The 22,994-nt window shown below is 36.8% G+C and overlaps 1 protein-coding gene and 1 long non-coding RNA gene across 3 annotated transcripts; both read right to left on the reverse strand.

Annotated features, from left to right (window-relative positions):
* Positions 1-264: 264 nt before the first annotated feature.
* On the reverse strand, positions 265-3,097 carry LOC138226022 (uncharacterized). Of its 2 annotated transcripts, none has more exons than XR_011184357.1 (3): positions 2,923-3,097; positions 2,342-2,458; positions 265-393 (listed from the first exon to the last, which is right to left on the reverse strand). It is a non-coding gene; the product is annotated as an uncharacterized lncRNA (long non-coding RNA). The 2 variants fall into 2 exon arrangements; XR_011184351.1 differs by having other exon boundaries at positions 2,866-3,097.
* Positions 3,098-11,649: 8,552 nt separating this feature from the next.
* On the reverse strand, positions 11,650-20,985 carry clec11a (C-type lectin domain containing 11A). The gene is made up of 4 exons (XM_015344366.2): positions 20,737-20,985; positions 19,035-19,212; positions 13,593-13,784; positions 11,650-12,712 (listed from the first exon to the last, which is right to left on the reverse strand). Exons 1-4 carry the CDS (start codon positions 20,887-20,889, stop codon positions 12,312-12,314), a joined length of 924 nt encoding a protein of 307 aa, XP_015199852.1. The 5' UTR covers positions 20,890-20,985; the 3' UTR covers positions 11,650-12,311.
* Positions 20,986-22,994: the final 2,009 nt, after the last annotated feature.

Consider the following 22,994-nt stretch of genomic DNA (forward strand, 5'->3'; position numbering starts at 1 on the left):
TCTGCTAGAAATTAGAGGTCTAAGCAACGAAGCAGACATTTTTATTCTTCATAATATGAAATGGACTTTAGAAGGTTAATGCTTTTCATGTCAAGTTATGTAGAAAAAGCGATTTGTGTATTGAAATAAATGTTGTACTTTGTTATTTCAATAATTTGGCTAGATCCTAATACAGGATGAGGATTGAGCAAAGGAGTTGCTTCAGGGGTGTAGGTGGGGTGGTGGGAAGAAAAATGTGAAAGAAAAAAAATGTAAATCTACAGGAAAACTGAAGTTTTTTTTATTACTATTAATGTGTCTCTAGACTTCATGAGTCACTTAGGGGTAGTTGCATATGGACTGAAGAAGAATATTTGTATTCTGCCATTGTAGAACCACAAAATGACATGTCATCTGAAAAAGAGAAAAAAATAAATAAGTTCACCTGAAAAAAATAATTTATATCATTCTATTTCCAGCCATACATCATTGGACATTCCATGAAAACTAACTGGGCCATAATTTGGATATGGACAAAGAGAAATTTCCTAGATATGCTATTTTTTTATTCTAAAATAAGATTTAATGCTGTGCACAGCTCCTATTACCATTCATACCTTTTATACCATATTCTTTGTGGCAAAACATCCATAAAATCATGGCATGAATAATGGAGCTTTCAAGTCTTATTTGTTTAAAACAATTATGGGACTTTTTGTAAGGAAAACATCAGGATCAAGGTTATGAAAGTGATAAAAACAAGCCAATCAGCAAAAGGTGAAAGTGCTCAGATGTAGGTTCCCAGGTTACAAATTCAAAAAAGATTTGTAGCTTACAGATACAGTGCCTTACAAAGGTATTAACCCCTTTGGACTTTTTCACTTTTTATTGTGTTACAGCATGGAACCATGATGTGTTAACTGAGAATTTTTGCCACTCATCAACGCAAAGTACTCTATAATGTCAAAGTGAAAAAAAAAACCAGATATTTGACTGAATTAATTAAAAATAAAAAACATAATAATTGAATGCGTAAGTATTCAGAGTTAATACTTGGTAGGACCACTTTTGGCAGCAATTACAGCTGTGAGTCTCTTTGGGTAAGTAAGGGATGATGCTCTCAGTATGATGTGCTTTGTTAGGTTTGCGCCAAACATGAAGTTCAATTTTGGTCTTATCAGACCATAGAATCTTCCTCCAAATTGTTGCGTCACTCACATGCCTTTGGGCAAGCTCAAGCCGAGATGTGATATGAGTTTTTTCCAACAAAGGCTTTCTTCTTGCAACCCTTCTGTACAAGTCAGATTTATGAAGTGTGCGTGCTATTGTTGTCTCACGCACAGTTTCTCCCTCTTGGTGGCCTCCCTTACTACGGCTCTTCTTTCCCGGACACTCAGTTTTGGAGGCAATTTCTGGGCAGATTCACAGTTGTTCCATATTTTATCACCTTTTTAATGATGGACTTCACCGTGCTTTGAGGTATATTCAATGCCTTGGAAATTGTCTTATATCCTTGACATGACTGGTATTTTTCAAGAGCCATGTCTTGGATCTCCTTGGAATGTTCTTTGATCTTTATGGTGTAGTGTTTCCTTGAAAAAGCGCTAACTAGATAAAATCACTTTATTAGCCATATACAATTTCTTGCATTAGGAATTTGTCTTTTTGCATACCCTATCTTGTTCTCCATGAGACACAGACACGGAGAGAAGTTTGGGATTAGAGTGCATGTCAGCCATGATACAGCACCCCTGGAGAAGTTGGGGTTAAGGGCCTTGCTCAGGGGCCCAATGGAGTAGGATTCCTCTGCTGGCCTTGGGAGTTGAACCAGCAACCTTCTAGCCACTGGCACAGATCCTTAGCCACAGTGCCACTGTTCTGCCCCCTTTTTTAAAGATAATGTAGATATGTAGATAACTATGTGGGGAAGCTCTCAGACAAAAATGTATTTATTCTGAAATTATGTGAAACACATCAACTGCACATAGGTGGACTCCAGTCAAGTAAATATGTGACTTAGAGAAGAGAGTTGGATGCCTTAGAGGTAATTTATGTGTGTCACAGCAAGGGGGTGAATACTTATGCATTCAATTATTTTCTGTTTTTTATTTTTAATTAATTTAGTAAGAAGTCTGGATTTTCTTTCACTTTCACATTATAGAGTACTTTATGTCAATGAGTGGCAAACATTCTCAGGTAAATACATCATGGTTCCATGCTGTAACACAATAAAATGTGAAAAAGTCCAAGGGGGGTGAATACATTTGCAAGGCACTGTATATGTGAGGAAGATGCCATCACATGGACAGTTATAGAGGGGAACATAACAGCAAAAACAGGTACAAAAATGTAAAAGCTATACCTGATTTTCCCCATCTGCCATCTCTAAATGACAGGCAGCTAGATCCACATAATCTCCCTTCTTGCATCCAGTCAGTTCCATGTCAGCATCAAGAATGTACTCCTCACCCATCATAACCTATAAGAAATTGGTTACTTTAAAAACATGTTGTAACGCTACGGGGTTCCAGCGGGCGCCCTTGCCGTTCCCGCTCGAGGACGCGAACGTGTCACTCAACTCAACCTGGTGAGCTAAGAGAGATCTCTCCACAACCCAGCGGCCGTGGTCCTGCTATTACAGGGAAGGGCGGTGACGTCACCGCTCTGGTAAACCTGCTCTTACACAGTGCCTGTCGGCCGTATGCGTTACAATGTTTTAATTCACAATTGACCATGGAGAAGAGCAATAATTCCCAACTTTGTTTTAGAATATTACAAAGCAAGTTCTCTACAAAACACCTGCTAGTTTGGAGTATCAGATCTGGGAGAGAAAGCCTTTCTTTTCCTGAGAAATGCTGTGCTTTGTAGTATTTAGGGTTTTATTACCTTTTTAAAATGTTAATATAAGAATACATGTTGTAACGGATGTCGGAAAGGACGAACCGTGGAAAGGCAGGAGAGCAAAAAAAAAGACCTTATGCGTAGCGGTGAGACGGGGGTAAGCCCGGGCTCAGCTGTTCAGGAAATGCCATATAGAAACCTATGCCCTCAGGTAGCGGACATGGGGCGACCTGGTGCTAGGCGGGTCCCAGGACATCCGAACCTCAATGCTGAGCGAGGAGCAGAGCAAAAGCAGGAAGTAAATAGACTACACAACAAGACACACCAGAAAGACATGAATAATCACAGGGAACTAGGAACAGGAGAGAAATAGAGCGCCCTCTAGGTATACTGGGCGTGACACATGTCTTATATATGTTTTGCAGAACTTGAAGATTTTTTACATAAAATGTCAATATTGCAGATGGTAGGCATTTAAGGTAATGTATGTGTCAAAAATTATTTATGCATAGAAAATATTGTACAGTACCGTATTACTGTACAGTAAGTAAATGATGAATTCTCAGACTGTGCTGACATAAGTACCATGAGGGTATTTATGAGGTGGACTACTCATAATGTTTAGAGCTAAATGGGAAACACTGAGTTTGAAGAAGTTAATTATGAAAAAGACTTGGATGTCTATGTTGAAAATCTTCTAGTATGTGGTGAAATCATTAAAAGGCAAATATATATTAAGGTTAATATTAAAAGAGTTACATTTAAATAAACAAATTCTGTTTTTTTTATTAAATCTCTTTATTTTTTATTTTAATAAATAATAAAAACTTTCATTCATATGGCCTATTGTATATTATATTGTTAAAACTCAGTAATTCTTATGAATCTTGTAGCCCGAAATAACCTGATTAACCTTCTCTCATCACATTTGCCAGAAAATTATACATTTTTACTGAATTACTGTTATGCCACTTTGATTGTGATTTGATTTTATTATTTTATCACTTACATTTCTATTGCACAGAGGTTAACTACAGTCCTAAAATTACCAATTTTAATTATTTGCAAGGACTGTACAGTGCAGATGTTGCTCTGAATAAAACAGTAGAACATATTTAACCTTTTCTGATCTTTACCCATTGCCTCTTATTTTTTTAATTATGTGCTTTTGCACAAAATTAATATATATTTTAAATTGCAGTACACACTTCAATAATGTAAGTACTGTATATGAACTACAGATCTTACCTGAATGGTTTGAGATTGAAAACCGACAACTTTATAAAGATAATCCTCCTTGGATTTAGTGTTGAAAGCTTTCACAGCATAGTCAAGTGCATTTTGAGCTGCACTATTGATTTCAGACTCCTTCATTTGAAGTTCAATAGGCTGGGCAGATAGAGTGGATATGGAGGTAAAGAGAAGAAAAGTAGAAACATAAAAGTAGATTGCCATTTCTAGACTCCAACAACTCCAATTTGGCAATTGAAACAAGCATCAAAAAGAAGATTTATATACTCATGGGTTATTTGAACTTTTAGATTCCTCAGCTTTTTCTTTGAGCCGACTCAAGCCAAACACAGGTGAAGATTTCAGTGTAAAGAAGAATCCTTGAAGCACTTCAGTAAATTTGTACTTTTCACAATAATAAAAATAATAAAACAAAGCAAATTTACTTTTCAGGTTCTGTAAACAGAATTTTCATTCAATGCAAAACTCAAATATTTGCATTCTGCATTTTCTCATTATGGGAATACAAAATCAGTCAACATAAAAAAGCTAAACAAATAAAAAGTGCAGAAAACTGCTAGCGTGGTAATGAAGCATATAGAAGCATTTCCATATGAACTGGCATTCTGAGGCCTTCAAAATACAGGAGTGTGCTGCTGAAATAGTCACTATGTTGTTTTAATAATTAAATTAATGTATAAATTACTTGCACCAAGTACAAGACATACAACAAATTTTGAATTGGATGCACTAACCTCCCTACGACTGCCAGCAGTCTGAAGCTAAGCAGGTGTGAGCCTGGTCAGTACTTGGATTGGAGACCTGGGAAAAAAAGGTTGCTGCTGGGAGGCATTACTGGGGCCAGCAGGGGGTGCTCACCCTGTGATCTGTGTGGATTCTAATTCCCTAGAAGACATTATACTGTAAAAAGGTGCCATCCTTCGGATGAAATGTAAAACCAATGTCCTGACTCTCTGTGATCATTAAAAATCACAGGCTATATTTTGTAGGGGTGTAACCCTGGTGTTCTGGCCTAATTCCTCATTAGCCTTACCAATCATGGCCTCCTAATAATCCCCATCTCTGAATTGGCTTCATCACTCTGTTCTCCTCCCTAGCTGATGTGATAGCTGATAGCTGATGTGTGGTGAGCATACTGGTGCACTATGGCTGCCATCACATCATTGGTGGTGGTGGAGGGAAGTCCCCATTACCTGTAAAGCACTTTGAGTGGAGTGTCCAGAAAAACTATATATAAGTGTAAAGAATAATTATTATTACTCTCATAGCCTTAACTCTATTGATATTTTCTGATATGAACCTGAAGGTAACAGACCAGCAAACCAGTTACAGGCACCAATTAACATTGCTGATTGAAATAGTTCAAGTAGGTAGCAGTGTCAGCATGAGTAGGCTGCAAAAGAACAAGTAAAGGTTTATTTCATGCTGAAAAGAGAAGAAAAGAAACACAACATATCTGCTTCGGGTCAACCTCATTTAGAACAGTTGTGTACAAATCTGATCTCTATGATGTGAAAAAGATAGTCAATCCAGAGGAGAGTGACAAGTTACTGGTCTTAACTAAATGTTTTTCTCTGATCTGAAAAATCTTGAACCCTAATAGAATCAAAATAACTCTAAAATAACTGCTTAAAATCATTTAATCTCTTTAGTCTTGAACAGAAGTAAGATTAGATAAGATCACTTTATTAGCCATATACAATTTCTTGCATTAGGAATTTGTCTTTTTGCATACCCCAACTTACAGTACTCTCCATTAACCCATCTGAAATCTACAAAACCTATCAAGAAACATGATCCGTTAGATACAAGTGGAAACTATTGGAAATGAGATCAGGAGGTATAGAACTTTTTTACACAAGGCATTGAAGTAGTCAGGAACTACCCTCCCAGCCTTTTTGTTAAAACTGATATTCTTGTATGATCAAACAATAACACTGTGCTGAAAAAAAATAACCAGAGTTTATTGTAGATTTAAATCTAGAGTCAACAACACATTCTAATAATAAAGACAATATCCATGTTTTATGAGAAACTTTATTTCAATCTTACCCTTACAGCAGCAGAAAGCAAATAAAAATACCTTTAAAGAGAAAATATGAAAGAGCAGTGAACTATGTTACCCTGAGGTAGTTTAGAAAGAAAAAAAGACTACTGTTGCATAAAGAAATAATGAAAGATTACTGCCTTATTTGTTTTGGAAAGTGTAATTAGCCACTCCTCACAGAGAAGGTTTTTCTTTCTGTGGAAGGTAAACCTTGTGAACTGAACTATATACTATATACAATAAAAATAGACAATAGTAATGAAAAAATATAGTAACGGTTCACAGGATTTCAGTCTACAGTGACGCACATTATCAGCTGGAACAATTAAAAGGATTATTCATTGGAATGGTACAGTGTTCCCAGAAAACAAAAAATAGAGAGGATTCTTAAAGAGAGCTATAATTGAATGTAGTTCATTTGTATTGCATAACATCTTTATATAAGAAAAGAACGTGAGAAAGGTTACAAATGAGAGGAGACCATTTAAGCTCATTTAAGTTGTTTGCTAGTAGATAATCAATCCAAGGAACTCTTCCAGTCATTTTTTAAAGAAACCAGGGCATGAACTTCAGCAATATGTTTGTGTAGAATGTTCCATACTCCCACAACCTTTTGGATAAAAACGTTTTATTTGGTAAAGTAGTTTTAATACACTTTAAAATGCACATTAAAATATTATTTTTAAAATGTAATTATGTAGGTCATCACCATCTATTCCTGATCAAAGCATTTACATGTCATACACAGGCATATTTTATCACCTCATCGCTCTGTGCATTTCAGTCTATCTTCTGTATATTTCAGAGACAGTTACACATGGGTGGTAATAAACATTAATAAAAAGATAATGTGCAGGTGTAATTATCAAACTGTACATTTTAATCTTTTGTTGTGGGTGGGTTGTAACATCATTGATTTCTTACTTATTGCATATCTCCAGTCATTGTTTACACGTCTGTATTGTTTACATTCAAACTGTCTATACCTGTATGTTTACTTGTACATTGTCCACTGTTTGTATATTGTCTTGATGCATTGTTTGCACTTTGTGTTTTTACATTTGTTTTACAATCGAGAGACTTTCTGTAAGTAAGAATTCCATTGTACCAGTACATGTTACATATGGCAATAAAGTTCAAGTTCATAACAGGAGCTCATGCCAAGCTCATGCCTCCTACAGAAGATACAATGTACATGTAAATCTAAGATTAAAGCATCCAACCAAAATATATTTTTTTCAGGAAAAACAGGAAAAAGCTCACAAGCCTTAACTTAGCCTGGTCAGTACCTGGATGGGAGACCTCCTGGGAAAAACTAAGGTTGCTGCTGGAAGAGGTGTTAGTGGGGCCAGCAGGGGGCGCTAACCCTGTGGCTCATGTGGGTCCTAATGCCCCCGTGTAGTGACGGGGACACTATACTGTAAACAGGCGCCGTCCTTCGGATGAGATGTAAAACCTAGGTCCTGACTCTCTGTGGTCATTAAAAATCCCAGGGTGTTTCTCGAAAAGAGTAGGGGTGTACCTCGGCGTCCTGGCCAAATTTCCCATCGGCCTTTATCAATCATGGCCTCCTAACAATCCCCCTATAAATTGGCTTAATTACTCTGCTCTCCTCCCCACTGATCGCTGATGTGTGGTGAGCGTTCTGGCGCACTATGGCTGCCGTCGCATCATCCAAGTGGATGCTGCACATTGTGGTGGTGGAGGGGAGTCCCCATTACCTGTAAAGCGCTTTGAGTGGAGTGTCCAGAAAAGCGCTATATAAGTGTAAGCAATTATTATTATTATTATTATTATTATTAATATTATTAACTATTAACAATTAGGAAGTGTTCATACCACTTTAAAATATCTGAAAAAATATATAATCAAAGCCTGCAAAGAAACACTTGATTATTACAGTAGGAAACACTGGGATTTGATGAAAATGACAGAACAACAACCAAATTTTAAGCACAAAATGTTCTCTGACCAACAAGCAAAGGTGGATGTTCAAAACTACTGACTTGAAGAAAAGGGGGTGGACAGACAAGGTAAAAAAGCTTCTTGCAGGTATAAATTATTATCAATGTTTCTTTCACATCCCCTTTGAGATCTAATAAAGGGGGGAAGACTCAAGTCTTCTTCATAAGCAATAGTTGAACATGAACCAGTCTTTTGTTTTTAAGGAAAGGTAAAGGTAACAGATATTTTTATCCTACAACACCCTGTAAGAGAGATGTTTGGTTTACCAACACTTGTGGTGATGAAAGCCATCATGCAAATGATGAACAACAGATCAACATTAAACTGAAACAATCTCTGAAAAATGTATCTTATTTTGCTTGGTAGTTCCTGAGGTACCCATACGTCACATTATTTATTATTCTCACAAAATGATATGGGTAATGTTCTTTACAACATATTCAATTAGTTTTCTGTTCCTTTTTAATTTGTGAGCTCCCTTTTCTGTTTGTTTTTATTGTTGGTGTTTTGAAATGTTTTACTTGTTTTATATTGCATTTTTATTAACATACAAGAATAATCAGAGAAAAAAAAAGTTGCCAGTCATCTCAAAACCTCAGGTATTACTAATATAAGTGTGTATAAAGTCTGAACTTTTGCATTTTTACAGGGGGTATAGTGCTGTTGAGAAAGATGGGTTAAGAAAAAAAGAACAAAAAGAACTTCCAAAAACAAAATCACTATCATTTGGATATTTAAACAATACACCTCTCCCAATATCTCTCAAAAACTATTCAAATATTTTGATTTTTGAATAGACAGAAAAGATTTTGAATGTTTTGAAAATCATCTAATGATAAAACGCAAACACTGCCTGGAAGTGAAGCCGGTTTATGAATCAAGGTTTTCTGCCAAAGACGTTATTGTACAATATTTTCTTGGAGATCTTCTTACAGTTGTTTTACTTTCTACAGAACTCTTTCACTCTTTTCAAAGTGTCACCATAGTGATGCATAACAAACCTTTACCAGGAGTAAGCGGATGTGTTTGGTGACAACTCCAAAAAGACTTGAATCTTGATGATTAATTTGAAATCCCAGTGACCCTTTCAAATAGAATTAATACTTTAGTGAATGGTTTTTGACTTGTGGACCGCTTAAAACCCTAACCTAATGAAGAAAATTATCATGGATTTCGGAAGGGATGAACCCTGGAGAGACAGGAGAGCGGACCCATATGCACAGCGGCGGAACTGGGGATTAGCCCGGGCTCATCAGTTCAGGAGTCTTTAGAAACCAATGCCCTCAGGCACCAGACGTGGGGCGACCTGGTGCTAAGCGGGTCTCAGGACATCCGAATGTCAATGCTGAGCAAAGGTGAATGAGAGACCCAGAAATATATAGCCCCAGAGAGAGACACCAGAAGGACAGCAAAGCACAGGAAACTAGGGACAGGACAGAGTAGGAGCGCTCTCTGGCTGCAGAGAGCTTGAAAAAAATTAATTTTATTAATTTAATGGGGATAGTTAAGAGATTATTATGAAAATGACAACTATTAATGAATATTCCATGTGTTGGCAAAACCTCCTATTTTGACAAAACTAGAAATCAAGCAGCTAAGGAGCTAGAGTATAGTTTTTCAAGTGGCAGAGAATGTGTATCAATGGTTTAATATTGTAAAAATATCTGAACTATACCTGCTTTCTTTTCAACCAATATTTACCAATAGCAAATGAAAGCACTATGCTGTATATTTTCCTCAAATTGATACCTTAGCAACAAAATACTGTAGGTTTTCCATTCTCAAAGTCCTACCTATTACTGGGTGTTAGAGTACTAGGATTTATAGGATCCCTCAAAATGCACCTAAAAATAGACATAAAAACATAATTTTTGATACAAACTACATGTGGTTCAATATAAATATATAACCTTTATTTTTCTCAGGGCATGTCTTAGAATGAGGTGTGACATAAGTAGTAGCAGCAAAAGCCTGACTTGAATTGAACCTTTGGCAACTACTGTATGTACTTGGTCCTGTACATCTCTTGTTTTCCATTTGATAAAAGCAAAACCAGTTCTTTTAACTCCTTCAAGTCATTCCTTATATGTATATATCTTAGTATTACAGTACAAGTAATGAACCAGGAGAAACATTAGCTCAATATAAATCCATTTTACATAGTAATAAATTACTTAATGTGATAGAAATGAAAAAAGGAAAATAATTTGTACAGTATATCAACTACAAGAAAAATGATTTATTTCAGAGCAGGCCTATTCCAGATAAAGCAGGACCATTCAGAATAGATCAATGCTATTAGACACAGCTATGCTTTGTCTCTGATCCAGATCTGATTCAATTCTTAACTTTTTGTTTAAATGCATTTTTGATACAGCTGAACTGCACTCAAGTCTGCACTTACATCTAGAGTTTATACTAGACGTTTAGTAGGAAATTTAGATCTTAATCTTGCACCCTTTTGCTTGCATACTGTAGGTACTGTATATACTTTAAGTTTCTCACCCCGGTCTTCCTTTTGCGTACTTTTCTCGCATCCACTCCTGCCTACTCATGTTCACCCTTGCAAAAAGCTCCGTAGCTTAACCTTCGTAATAGAGGGATGGGGGGGGGGGGTGGGTTGAGCACCTTATCATCTCAGGATGTCACTTCCTCTGCTAGGAGTCACTCCGAATACTTCATACATATTTCATCTTATCAAACTGGAAAGGATTTAACCAAACTAATGAAATGGTCTTCCAAGACAATATCCTTCTCAAAGTTCATTAAACACAAATGGGGACAATTCCAACATTTTTATTTTCTTATATTTATTTCATTAACGCATTACTGGAAGTTCCTAATTGAGTTGATGATCCGTGGGCTGTTTTTGCCTCAGGAGAGGGCCCTGTCAATAACATGGGTGGGGTATCCTATGTTGATGAAAAAAGAGTGCTCGTTTGAGTGCTTGTTTTTAGAAATTTATGTCGTCACTGCAAAGTTGTTGGAGCCTGTGGAACTGTGAAAAAGGCAGAGAATTTTAATATGTGTGGGGTAAAATGAGCTGTACATGAGCTGTGTCCATCTGTGGGTCTGTAATAGGCAGAAGTAACTACTACTTCTACCTACAGTACTTAAACTACAAAAGTATTACATTCACAAATTAGGTTCACACATTTCAATGTGGATTTGAAACTGACGCTACAGACTAGCCAGACTACGGAGTAAAGTCAAGGCTGTAGTAGGCTTCAATGTGCGTTTGGTATTTGCAAGGGTGTAGTAATGGGTTACTGGATTTGTGTGAGAAAATGCCTGGAAACACTGTGATGATCAACTCCTGTCCTTCATATTTTTATGCTCTACTCCTGTTTTCTCTGGGTGCTCTTTTTTGTTTCCTTGTTGAAATAATTGCAAAAGGAAAATAAAATATTGTAAATATTGAAAGCTGCAATATGTGTTTTAAAACAGTGAATAACCATTTTATTGTATGTTATCCTTGAGAATCATATAATCATTTATTGACAATTTGAGGCTGTCCAAACCATAACAGCAGTAATCTATAAATACACAATGAAAATAGACATGAAAACTTTGAACAGTTTCTTTAATTGTCATTGATACTGTATGTCCACATTGATAAAGATCACATTTATGACTAAAATAGTATTTGTGGATTGCTACAAGTTGCACAATGATTTTGACATACAAAATATTTTATAATATACATTAATAATAATAAACAATGCATCCTCATAAAATACCCATTACATCTGACAATCTGAAAATTACTCTGACTGATGTTGAAACTGAGTTTAATTACTAAAGACATGCTTTACAGATCTACAGCATTGTCTGAGCATCCCATAATGGAAATGTTATGTCACAGAAAGTTAAAAGGTGATAGATGTGGTTATTTTATAATAAAAATATTGATAATTATACTCAGAATATTTTCAAATTGTAGCAGTTTACATGTGATGTATTTCCCTCTATAATGGTTATTGAACAATAAAACTAGGCTTTATACCTGTTCTGTTTTTGAACAGCTATATTAGAATTTTTTTAGAAACTTTTGGTCGCCTTAGATCATTATCATTTAAAAAATACTACCATTTTGGGCCAATTTAATCAAAGAAAGCATTGTGTTCTTTTTTCCAAACTATATTTAATAGTGCATAGTCATAACAGTTGTGGTTTCTGAGTGCTTCTATGTGGAAATGTAAGTGCTAGAAAGAGATCTATAGGAACATCAGATGTCAAACTCACAGACAAAGTACATGCGTCTTTCACAGTCATTGTCCCACCAGTCACCATCATCAGAGGACATAGCAACACAATTCTCCCGCTTGCCTCCATCTGGCTGGCTGGAGAGGAAGTGCTTGCGCCAGAAGAAGAAGGTGACACGCAAGCCATCCTCAAAGAGATATAGGCCCTCTGATCGCTGGTCAGAGATCCCCAGCCACACAGGCCAGTTCCCGGGATGAAAGAACCCACGAGTGTACTCTCCCAGTGCTTCCTGTTCTTTCCTGTCTCTGGGCATGGCCATCCTGCCACCTCTCTCCTTGCACCGTTTCCCAGCTTCACTGAAGGTCTCGTATGAGCGGAAAACCAGGAAACATTTATGCCCTAACTGACGGCCTTTCATGCAACCTGTAGAGACAGTGGAATGTGAGGTGATGATGATGCTAACATGAAGTGAGGGGATGATATTACAGCTCATACTGACCTACTGTACAGTATAGGTAATTTGCACTTTTGATGAAATTCAGTTTACTCAGCTCTGGTTTTAAACAGTAAATGGGCTTGATCTCCTGGTCTTTGACAAAAAGATGCACCAGAATTTTTGGTGTGTTACAAGAAAGATGATTTCTTGGACTGAATAAGTGAGGAATTAGCAGGGTTTTACAAAATATACTGTAGATGCCATGTGTCTGACTTCACTAGCATAGATTGTGATTGTGTAACCTGAAATTTCTGACAGGTAGTGCTGAAGTCTTCAGTTTCCTGTCTCATCATTATCAGACTGTAAAGAATGGAAATAAAAGATAGAACATACATAATGGAATTCTAGGGTAAATGCAATGATGTGTAAGTATTTGTAACCTCTCTCTTTAAATATTTAAAATGTTGTTCTATTGTCTGAAGTCTTTACAGCAGTTTCTAAACATATTCATCTTGTCATTTTAGAGTACCTGTTATTTTTAATTTCATATAAAATCATTTTTTTAAATAAAACCCATGTAAAAACTTTAATTTCAAATATTAATAAAAGAGAAAATAAAACAGTGATTCTTTGCATAATTCTAATCACTATTACTCATATATATTTACCCCTTGCTCTCTTATTCAGTGAATCCTTCTGAAAAATCATCTGAATTCCTTATCATCCAGACAATAAAACCAGCCACTCTGCACATCTGATACTGTTGTGAAATTAGATATCCTGGTACATGAAATGTATTGTTACTGTCTGCAGTTTGATCACAGTTTATTTGTATGGGTTTTTATATAACACAGGAGTTCTCTATACCTTCCAGTCGTCCAATCTCCTTGCGGTTTTCTTGGTTGATCCGTGAGATGATGTCCATGGCCTCCTCAGTCTCACTCACCTTCGAGGCCAACCGAGACACCCTGTCTATCAACTGAGATGTCTTCACATCCAGAGTGTATTGGGCGACATTAAGACGGTGCATTGCTGCATCAACATCTGCCAATCTGGACACTAGTAGCACAAAGGAAAGGGTAAATGAGTTGTGATGTTAAAGTCACATAAGGGGAATTTATGTACTGTATGAAAGAGATCTTTATCTTGGGCCAATATCATTAGGTCACTCAGACATTAGGTCAAACAATAGTAGACACACATCACACTCAGATGGAATTCCAGGTATAAATGTATTCAAACCAAAAAACAAAAATGGAACTAAGAGTGAGATATTTTGTACACTGGCAACATTTCCATCTTAATCTGCCATAGCAAATCACACTTCTTGTTGGGTAAAAATCAGTGCAGCCTTAGTGGATTTATAATTGATAATTTATAATGTATTGCTAAAATCTAAACTTAAACAAATTTAAGTCTTTTTCTTTTTATAGATCAGTGTTTTTAAAATGGCCCGTAAATTAAAATTAATTGTATAATTTGATTAATGTAGTTCATTTGGGTAGCAGCATCAGCATGTGTAGGCTGCAAAGGAACAAGTAATAGGTTTATTCCATGCTGAAAAGAGAAGAAAGTAAACACAATGTTTCGGCTGTGGAGCCTTCTTTGGGTGTCACACCACTGACAGCTTTTTGTGACCTTAAAGGTCTCTCATCCCAATAATGACCATGCCTAGCCTTGCTTAAAGGGGGACTGCAATGTTGTATTTAGATTTTGGGGTAAGAAAGAATGAGCATTGATGAGTACATTTCAAACCACAATAAAAGTTAAATGTACAGTACACAGTAACTTGTAAAATCTCCAATTTACAAAATACATACAATTTCCAGGTATGCAAAGCGCCATATTATGGAATTCAGAACAAGGCGACAAAAAATCTGGAGATGTGATGCAGCCATATTATCTCATTGCTTCTTATATTATTGAAAAGAAGCAGGATTGTGAATACATCTCTTTTAATCGAATAGAAATATTGTTCTCGATTTGGATATGGTTTTGCCGATAAATACTACTTGCTTGTTAACTGTGCATGCAGATCACATTGGAACATTTCTGTAATGAAATGTCTGTTGCGCAACCTGTACTTATTGGCTCCTACATCACATTAGTTATTACAGTGACTTTTGAACAGGAAGGGATGCATCACGTCACACTTCATGGGAACCCAAATGTGAGCTTGCGACAACATGGCGACTTACAGTACTTTCACAAAGTTCACAATTTTGCACTTAATTGAACATTTGACATTTTTTTCTATAACATCAATTAATTTATTTTGTTACTGAGATTTAATTACTGGTCTGCAAAATTAGGACTGCAGTTCTCCTTTAATTTCAAAGAATGGATGAGATCAGACCTGAAGATGCTAACACTGCTGTGAAGTATATAGAGAAATATGGTTTCTTAAAAATATATATACTTACTTTCAGTTGGTCATTCCTTCCAAACTAATCTGAATGTGTTGATAAGTAATTGATTTCAATACATTCAGAACCAATGATTTTGGTTAGACACAAGAAATTATTCAACATATTAGCATCATTTAATACAGTGACCAATGAGAGGTTTGTCAGTTAGAATATATCTGATATCTACATCTGGTATCATAAAATTATCTATTAAACATGCCACTTAATTCAGACATTGAAGAGAAATATTCTTCCATAGCTCACACTGATACCTCTAACAAAATCTAAATATTTTTTCAAAATTTGCTCTTTACATCTGAAATATAAAACAAGCAAAATCTAATATTTTATTACAAATGTATTCCATTTTGGACTGCTTATGAACGTCAGCTTTATATTAACAGCAATGTTGTCACAATTAACTGAAGCAGTCCTTACAATTTAAAATACCATGGGCTAAAATGTTTAAACAGGTTTAAAGTCCGCCCTAGCAGGCAAAGTGAACTGGTAGCTACAGCCATAGGAAAATATTAATATTAAGTGTAAATAATCTAGATTGGGGCAGTCTGCAAGAATGGCTGTAATATTTGCTGAAAAGATATGTGTGGATATTACTTTATGGAATTCTCTGTAACTTTCCTTACTCATTTTAACTCGATCTATTTGAAACTGTATGATGTCGTAAACAGTAATGTTACATGTGTGGGAAGTCAAAAATGTAGTTTGTGCGTACAGTAAATGTATTTGATTCACACGACTAATTAAAAACTATATTTTGTGCTTTAAGAGGCATACACTTCCTGCTCTCTTTAAAAAATTTAAATTATTTTATAAATATAAAATCAATAAATGCCACTCACAAAATCCAAAGATATTGTAAATTTTTGTGTTTTGTCTTAGTTATGCCATGTCATAGTTAGGAATAATAAGGCCTTAGCGGGACCTGCAGAACAGGATGATTCAAAGGTAGATCAGCACATCTTTGTGAAACACTACGCTATAAATGATGAAATTCAGAAAACAATCGTCCTTGTCACTAGCTGCAAAAAATTAAACGGCATGTAAAAGTTCTACATGGGAGTTTTTTTTCCTTGTGGTACCAGGGTGCTGCTGGAGCTATCAAAAGAGCTATCAATCTTGGTTAAATAATGTTTAAGTTAAAGCATGTTTAGGTTGCTTCAGTGAAAAACAGCTCTTCAAGTTTAGACTATGTAAATCTGCAAATGCATATTCATGCTTCAGAACATGTTGGCTAAGTAAAGCACAACTCAACTCATACTACTGTCACGATCGGCATCCCTCCTCTTAAGGGCACTCCGACCATTTCAAATTTTATTTGATTTTATGAACCTGCCTCCTGTTTTGTCTCACTATCTAAGCCTGGTGCTCTCGCTATTCCTGGCTCAGCACTGGGAGATGGACGCCCGGAAGCCGGCCTACCAGCGGGTCCAGGAGTGACCCGACGGCATAGGCTTCATCACAGCATATTGACCATCTGAGTCTGGGGCTCGGAGTCTGGCCTCGTTACCTTCGTATTATTCCCTGGCCCTGTTCTGGATCCCGTTACGGATTTTAACTGCGTTTGTCTTGGATGGATCCTCTGGTTTTGGACTTCGGACTGTGCCCCAGATTCCCCCTAGGACTTTCTGGATCTGTTTGCCCCATCCCGGCCCCGAGCACCAGATCACCATCATCACACCTCCCTGTCTGTCAACCCGTCCTATCCTGCTATTCCTTCCCCTGATGTCCTTCTCCACTTACTTCCGGATTATACCGTCTGCATAGCGTGTTGAACTGCGCTTCACGGGAGCCTGAACCAGCTTCCATTACAACTACAACACGACCTGTCTCACTTTCTAATGATATCACATCCCTCTTTTTTTCACTTTTCCTCCTCCACTTTGAACCTCCTACCTGACACTGAAACAAAGAATCCTTTAACAAGGATTATAATAATAATTCCTTACACTTATACAGCACTTTTCTGGACACTCCACTCGAAGCATTCTACAGGTAACGGGGACTCCCCTCCACCACCACCACCGTGCAGCATTCACCTGGATGATGCAACAGCAGCCATAGTGCACACAGAACACTTACCAGCTATCTGTGGGGAGAAGAGAGTGATGAAGCCAATTTATAGATGGGGATTATTAGGAGGCCATGACTGTTAAAGGCCAATGGAAAATTTGTCCAGGATGCTGGGGATACACCCAAACTCTTTTCAAGAAATGCCCTGTGATTTTTGATGACCACAGAAAGTCAGAACCTCAGTTTTACATCCCATTTGAAGGACAGCGCCTTTTTACAGTATAGTCCCCATCACTATACGAGGGCATTATGAGCACCCCCTACTGGCCCCATTAACACCACCTCCATCAGCAACCTGGAGGTCTCCCATCCAGATATGACTAGGCTCACACCTGCTTAGCTTCAGTGGGTTGCCAATTGTGAGTTTCAGGGTGATATGGCTGCTGTTATAGAGTTACATTAAAAACCACAAGGGTTATTTTATTATTTTTCTTAATAAATCAATATCTTCAATGATGTTCAGAAACTTATTTTTATTTTTAGCAACTAAAACTTCCCTTTAGTTACATGATAAATTCATATTAAGTGGATTTAAATAAATTGAACAAAAGATCAAATTAAGCTAATGTTTTCACTTACATCTAACATACCACAAGTGCCACCTATTCAACTTCTTTGGCCAGCAAAGATTCTCTGGGCAGTGTTACAAATCACACAGCGGCAGCACTAACTCATTTTGCTCTGGCAATGTGTTTTGATGCACAATCTTGGTGACTGCATCAGTATATACTGTACAAAGGTTTTCTAAATCTCTTTAAAGCAGCAGCACCCGAAGAATAAGGACGAGCTGTCAAAGTGGTTGAATTAAGCAAACAATTAGCTTATTCAGAACCTTTAAAGACCAGACTGACTAAAAATCTGAAAACACGGTCCACAAGAACCAGGATAGGGGATACTTGAATAAGATAAAAACCTTGAAATGATTATTAAACAGGAACGATCAAGTCACGTAAACATGACTGCTATGTATATGTTTATAGGAAACAGTGCTCTGTACAAGATAAGAGATTAAGAAATGAATTCTAATTAGTTAATAATTTTTAGTGGAATGATACTGATGCTTACTAAGGAAGAATCTTAAATTTGAATATTAATTATAACAAAAATAAGTCACAACCGGGATGGCAATGGCTCACAACCCACAATTTCCCCAGGAGACAGTGGCATTCCCACAAGTGAACACGGTTGTCCCGTGGCTCTAAGGACTTGGCTGGTCCACCCTTCCCCCTACCAATCATTCAGCCAATCATCCATTCAATCCTGTCTTCACAGTCCCTCATTTATTCCTGAAACGCCACGGAGGAAGTACTCCATCATTTAGCCACCAGTGGCAGTACAGTTATCTGCACAAATCCTACTGGGCGTACTAGCAACTCCAATAGGATTGTGAATCCCAGATCCTGCCTGTGTCCTGGAATGTAAATGCCTGCTCAGTGGTGTCCTACGCAGACCACAGCTACTCCAACAGCCTGCTGCCCTATCTTCACTATGCCCTCAGTTGCCTTCAACAAGCGCCGATCCCTCTGCCTTTGGCCACCTTCGGAAAGCTACGAAACTCCTTGAGCCTTAGCACTCAGGGTTCATCATGTTAAACCACTGCTAGTGTGTTCAGTGCACAGCCGTGCCATAACAAAACAATCACAAAATCCAAATAGTACAGATTTGTCTTCACTACGGAAAACTATGGTTTCATGTACAAGACATGTCCTGTAAGAAATAATGCTAACCATACTAGAGTGTCAGATTGAGAAATTTACAGATGTAAAGACATGAAAATAATATTGTTATTAACAATTTTTGAAAGACTTACAGATATAGGTATATGTGTCATCAAGCACAGGGGCGGAAGTGGTAGGTTCCAGGCCTTGGGTTGGGACAGTTGAATTTTCTTCTGTCTCTTCTGTTCTGCTCAATCTTTTATCCTCTGGTTCTTCTCTCTCATACCGTTCTACAACCTCAGCTGTCTCCAGGTGCTCTGTGTCTTCACCCTGAAGAGCCACGTTAGCAAGACTGAATCCCAGTTACAAGCACATAGGGCTTCTACTGCTTACAAATACAGTAGGGATGGTCTGAACACAGAACTCATCAATAAATAACTTTAACAAAAAGCCAATCTTAATTTATATTTTACAAATAATATATTTGTCCATCTATTTTCAGTTTGCTTGTCCTGGTGATGGCTGTCAAGGCAATGATATTATAGCATTAAAAGTAAATCTTGGAACATGTTACTATACTAACACATTAATTGACATGAGTTACAAAAGGACATCTAAATTAGCATCAGACTGCATTATGATATATAAAGTCATGTTTTCACAGTCAGCTGAAGGAGGTTTTCTTTGTGAAACACAAAACATACAGCAAGCTTTTTTGCAAGCTGCTAAGCTGGTATAGATCCCAGATGCAGGACAACAAATGTACAGCAAACATTCCTTTTACAGATCAGAAAGGAAAAGCCATAGAAAAATCGTCTGATGTCCATTTATATTATTGAATTATTAAGCTGGGTGCAATTTGTATTTTAGCTAGACCCTTGTCTGTAAAGGGATGTTGTTGGTTTTACTTCTATATCTTCTTACTTTACGAAACTTATTATCTTAATAAGTAGTCATCCACTTGTCTTTCCCGGTTTTATTTTGTAGCTAGCTGACAAATACCTGTAAAACCCAGAGATTTGTAAAGCTCCTAACCTAGAAAATTTGCATAAATAAAGATTTTCATATATTGTATATCATCAATAATATATTTGAACAGGTATAGTTTTATTCAATGCTGAAATGTAAAGAAAAGAAGCACAATGCTTTGACTGTGGAGCCCTTTTTTCCAGTGTCTTTCTATACAGACACCTGAAGAAGGCTCAATAGCCAGAACATTGTGTTTCTTTTCTTTACATTTCAGCATGGAATGAACCTATGCCTGTTCTTTTTCAGCCCACACATACTGACACAGCTTTAACTAGTAGCTTTAACTAGTATGTGCTGTATGATCAACTGAATTGATGTAACTCTACGACAACACAAATGACTGATGGATCTGTATGATAAAACATCTCAAATGCAAAGACATGCACCATTCACAGAAGTTGAGGAATCACAGGTTGATTCCCATTATCACGTCCCTCTTGTACAACCTCTTGTCCCTGTGTGTCATGGACAGCCAAAGTTAGACTAGAGAGCTGAACCTGAACTTCAAATGAATGCAACTACACAGCGAACAATTACAAGCCCCCAGTACACAACATTTGCCTGTTTCAATCTATACTTTATTTTAGATAGTGCTATTAGAGAAAAGTACCATTCACAAATCACTATACATTACATCAAATCCATAATTTAGTCCAGTACTTTAGATGTCTGAAAAAACAATCCAGAATAAATCACAACTATGTGTTGAGATAACTTACATTTCTAATATAATGTGATTATTTTGATACATTTGCACCCTTAAATATTTTATATAGTTTCTTTCGGAGTGTGAGGAAGCAAAATGGTTTGAAAGTTGCCCCAAACCTGTATTTCTGGATCAGAACTCCCAAGGATAATCCTCCTGTGCTTCATGTACACTCCCCAATCTGAGTGGCTCTTTGAACTTCCTGTCCCGGGGCTGCATTGAAAAAGTTGAGAAAAACAGATAAAATGAATTAAAACTGCTCCCTTACCCATGTTTAGCTTTTTAGCTGTTGGATTTGAAAAAAAAAAACTGCTACAGTCTTTCTGTCTTTGGGCTTTGTTCACTGCTCTTCCTCTCCCTTTGCTGGTTGTCAGCTGTTTCCCAGTCTGGCCTCAGGAACAACAGGAAATTCCATTGTTTTCTTTTTTATTATTCCTTCCATATCCATTTTGAGTTAACAATGCTGTCTTAATGCTGTCTTACCATTTTTATTTTTGCACGTACTTATCATATTTTAATCCATTTTTTGTCATTTTAAAATAGCTTTACATAGTGAATGATTTTCAACCTCAAAGGATGGTCAGCTACAATGTGACAGCATAGAGAAAATTCTGTAATAATAATGTCCACAAGTCCCCATCATCACATCAGTGTTACAACTAGGCCCAGAATATACAAATTCAAAATAAAATTTCACTTCTTATGAGAGTATTCCCTACAAGAGTAAAATAACTTAACACACATTTAATAAGGCAGGAGAGGTGTCATATATTTAAAAACAATTAGTTACAGTTTATTCAGTTACAGTTTTGCACAAATGATCAAATGGACAGGATAAGAAAACATTGGAAGACAGGACAAAAAAGAAAAGGAACAGAGTAGAGGAGTGTGCCAACTGAGAAGACCTTGTTTTGTTCAGTTTTGGAAACCACATTCTAGTTAAGTAATTTGAGCCTTGTTTAAGAGAGCTTATTAACATACAGTTATATTAGGAAACTGTTACACCAACGCGTGGCGGAGTTGATAGTAGACGGACGCTATGTGGTAGAGAGAAGCGGAGGAGGAGCAGGGGCCTTAAAAAAATCAGGTGTACTTAGCTGTAAATCAAGATCTGGAATCATTGTCAAGGGGAATCGAAGTCCAGGAAACAGAAACACACAATAGAGAGATCAGGAGAATCGCTGCAAAGGCAAGACATGAAGCTAAACAAGGTTTATATTTACCAACAACAGACTCTTATCCTAACCGTCAAATATGGTGTTGGATGTATCAAGGTTTGAGTCCGCATTGCTGTTTCAGGACCCAGATGGTTTGTCATCATTTTCACAAGTAAATACATTACTGACATTATTACAGGTTATACAGTATTTACGTAATATGGATACTGGTGTACTTAATTTATTTTTTAACAGATAGTGCCTTAATACTTTTATTACGTAACAACAGAAAAAACAGGAAAATAGAGTGTTATTATCTGAAATGTAATCCTATTATAGTTGTTGATGTTTGTTGTTCTATTTCTACAATGCTCTTTCACAAACATGCCCAAATTAGCTTTTCAACTCTAAACTACAAAAGAAGAATACATGTTAACAAATGATTTGTTGGAAGGTGTTTTTATAGATCTTAATTAAATTTTTCTTTCTCTAACGCCACATTTTACTAACTTTAATACCACATTTTATGCATTAAAGATCCTGTTTTCTCATGGACCATGTTTCATCTGAACCACTTTACAGAGTGGTCAAAGATAAACAGCTGGCAACGTCTAGTACCGAAACCTCCTGGCAGCTGCTTCATGCAAACACATTGCTATTCAGCTACAAAAGATAACTAGGTGATGTTATTATAACCACAAGGGCTTTCATTGCATTGTTCTAATTGCCCTGGTAGGTACTGGCCTGAAATTCTTGTACAGTATGTAGACATCAGGTTTGCCTTCTGTAGTTGTAGATGATTTAGCCCTTTGCCTGAAGGCACAGATAATAAAACCATATCCACAAGTTTAGCTGAGCCCAACAATCAGATATTTAACTACAGGTTAGTCTGTTGTAAACATGCTACTTAACTAATATAATTTCTGTATATATGAAGTTCAAGGAGGGAGCTGAGTCAGCATGCATAGGCCCAAAGGAACAATTAAAGGTTTTTTCCATGCTGAAAAGAAAAGAGACACAATGTTTTGGTTGTAGAGCCTTCACCTGAAGAAGGCTCCACAGCCAAAATGTTGTGTCTCTTTTCTTTCTATTCTGTATATATAGTGAATATTGCTACAAAAAGGGGCTAAGTAAATAGAATACTGAGTGGATAATCAATAAGTAAAATAAATCATCATAACCCCTGCGATGTTCTGTTGTGTACTGCTCTCGTACTTTTA

Source organism: Lepisosteus oculatus, chromosome 2, assembly GCF_040954835.1.
Source record: "Lepisosteus oculatus isolate fLepOcu1 chromosome 2, fLepOcu1.hap2, whole genome shotgun sequence".
NCBI lineage: Eukaryota > Metazoa > Chordata > Actinopteri > Semionotiformes > Lepisosteidae > Lepisosteus > Lepisosteus oculatus.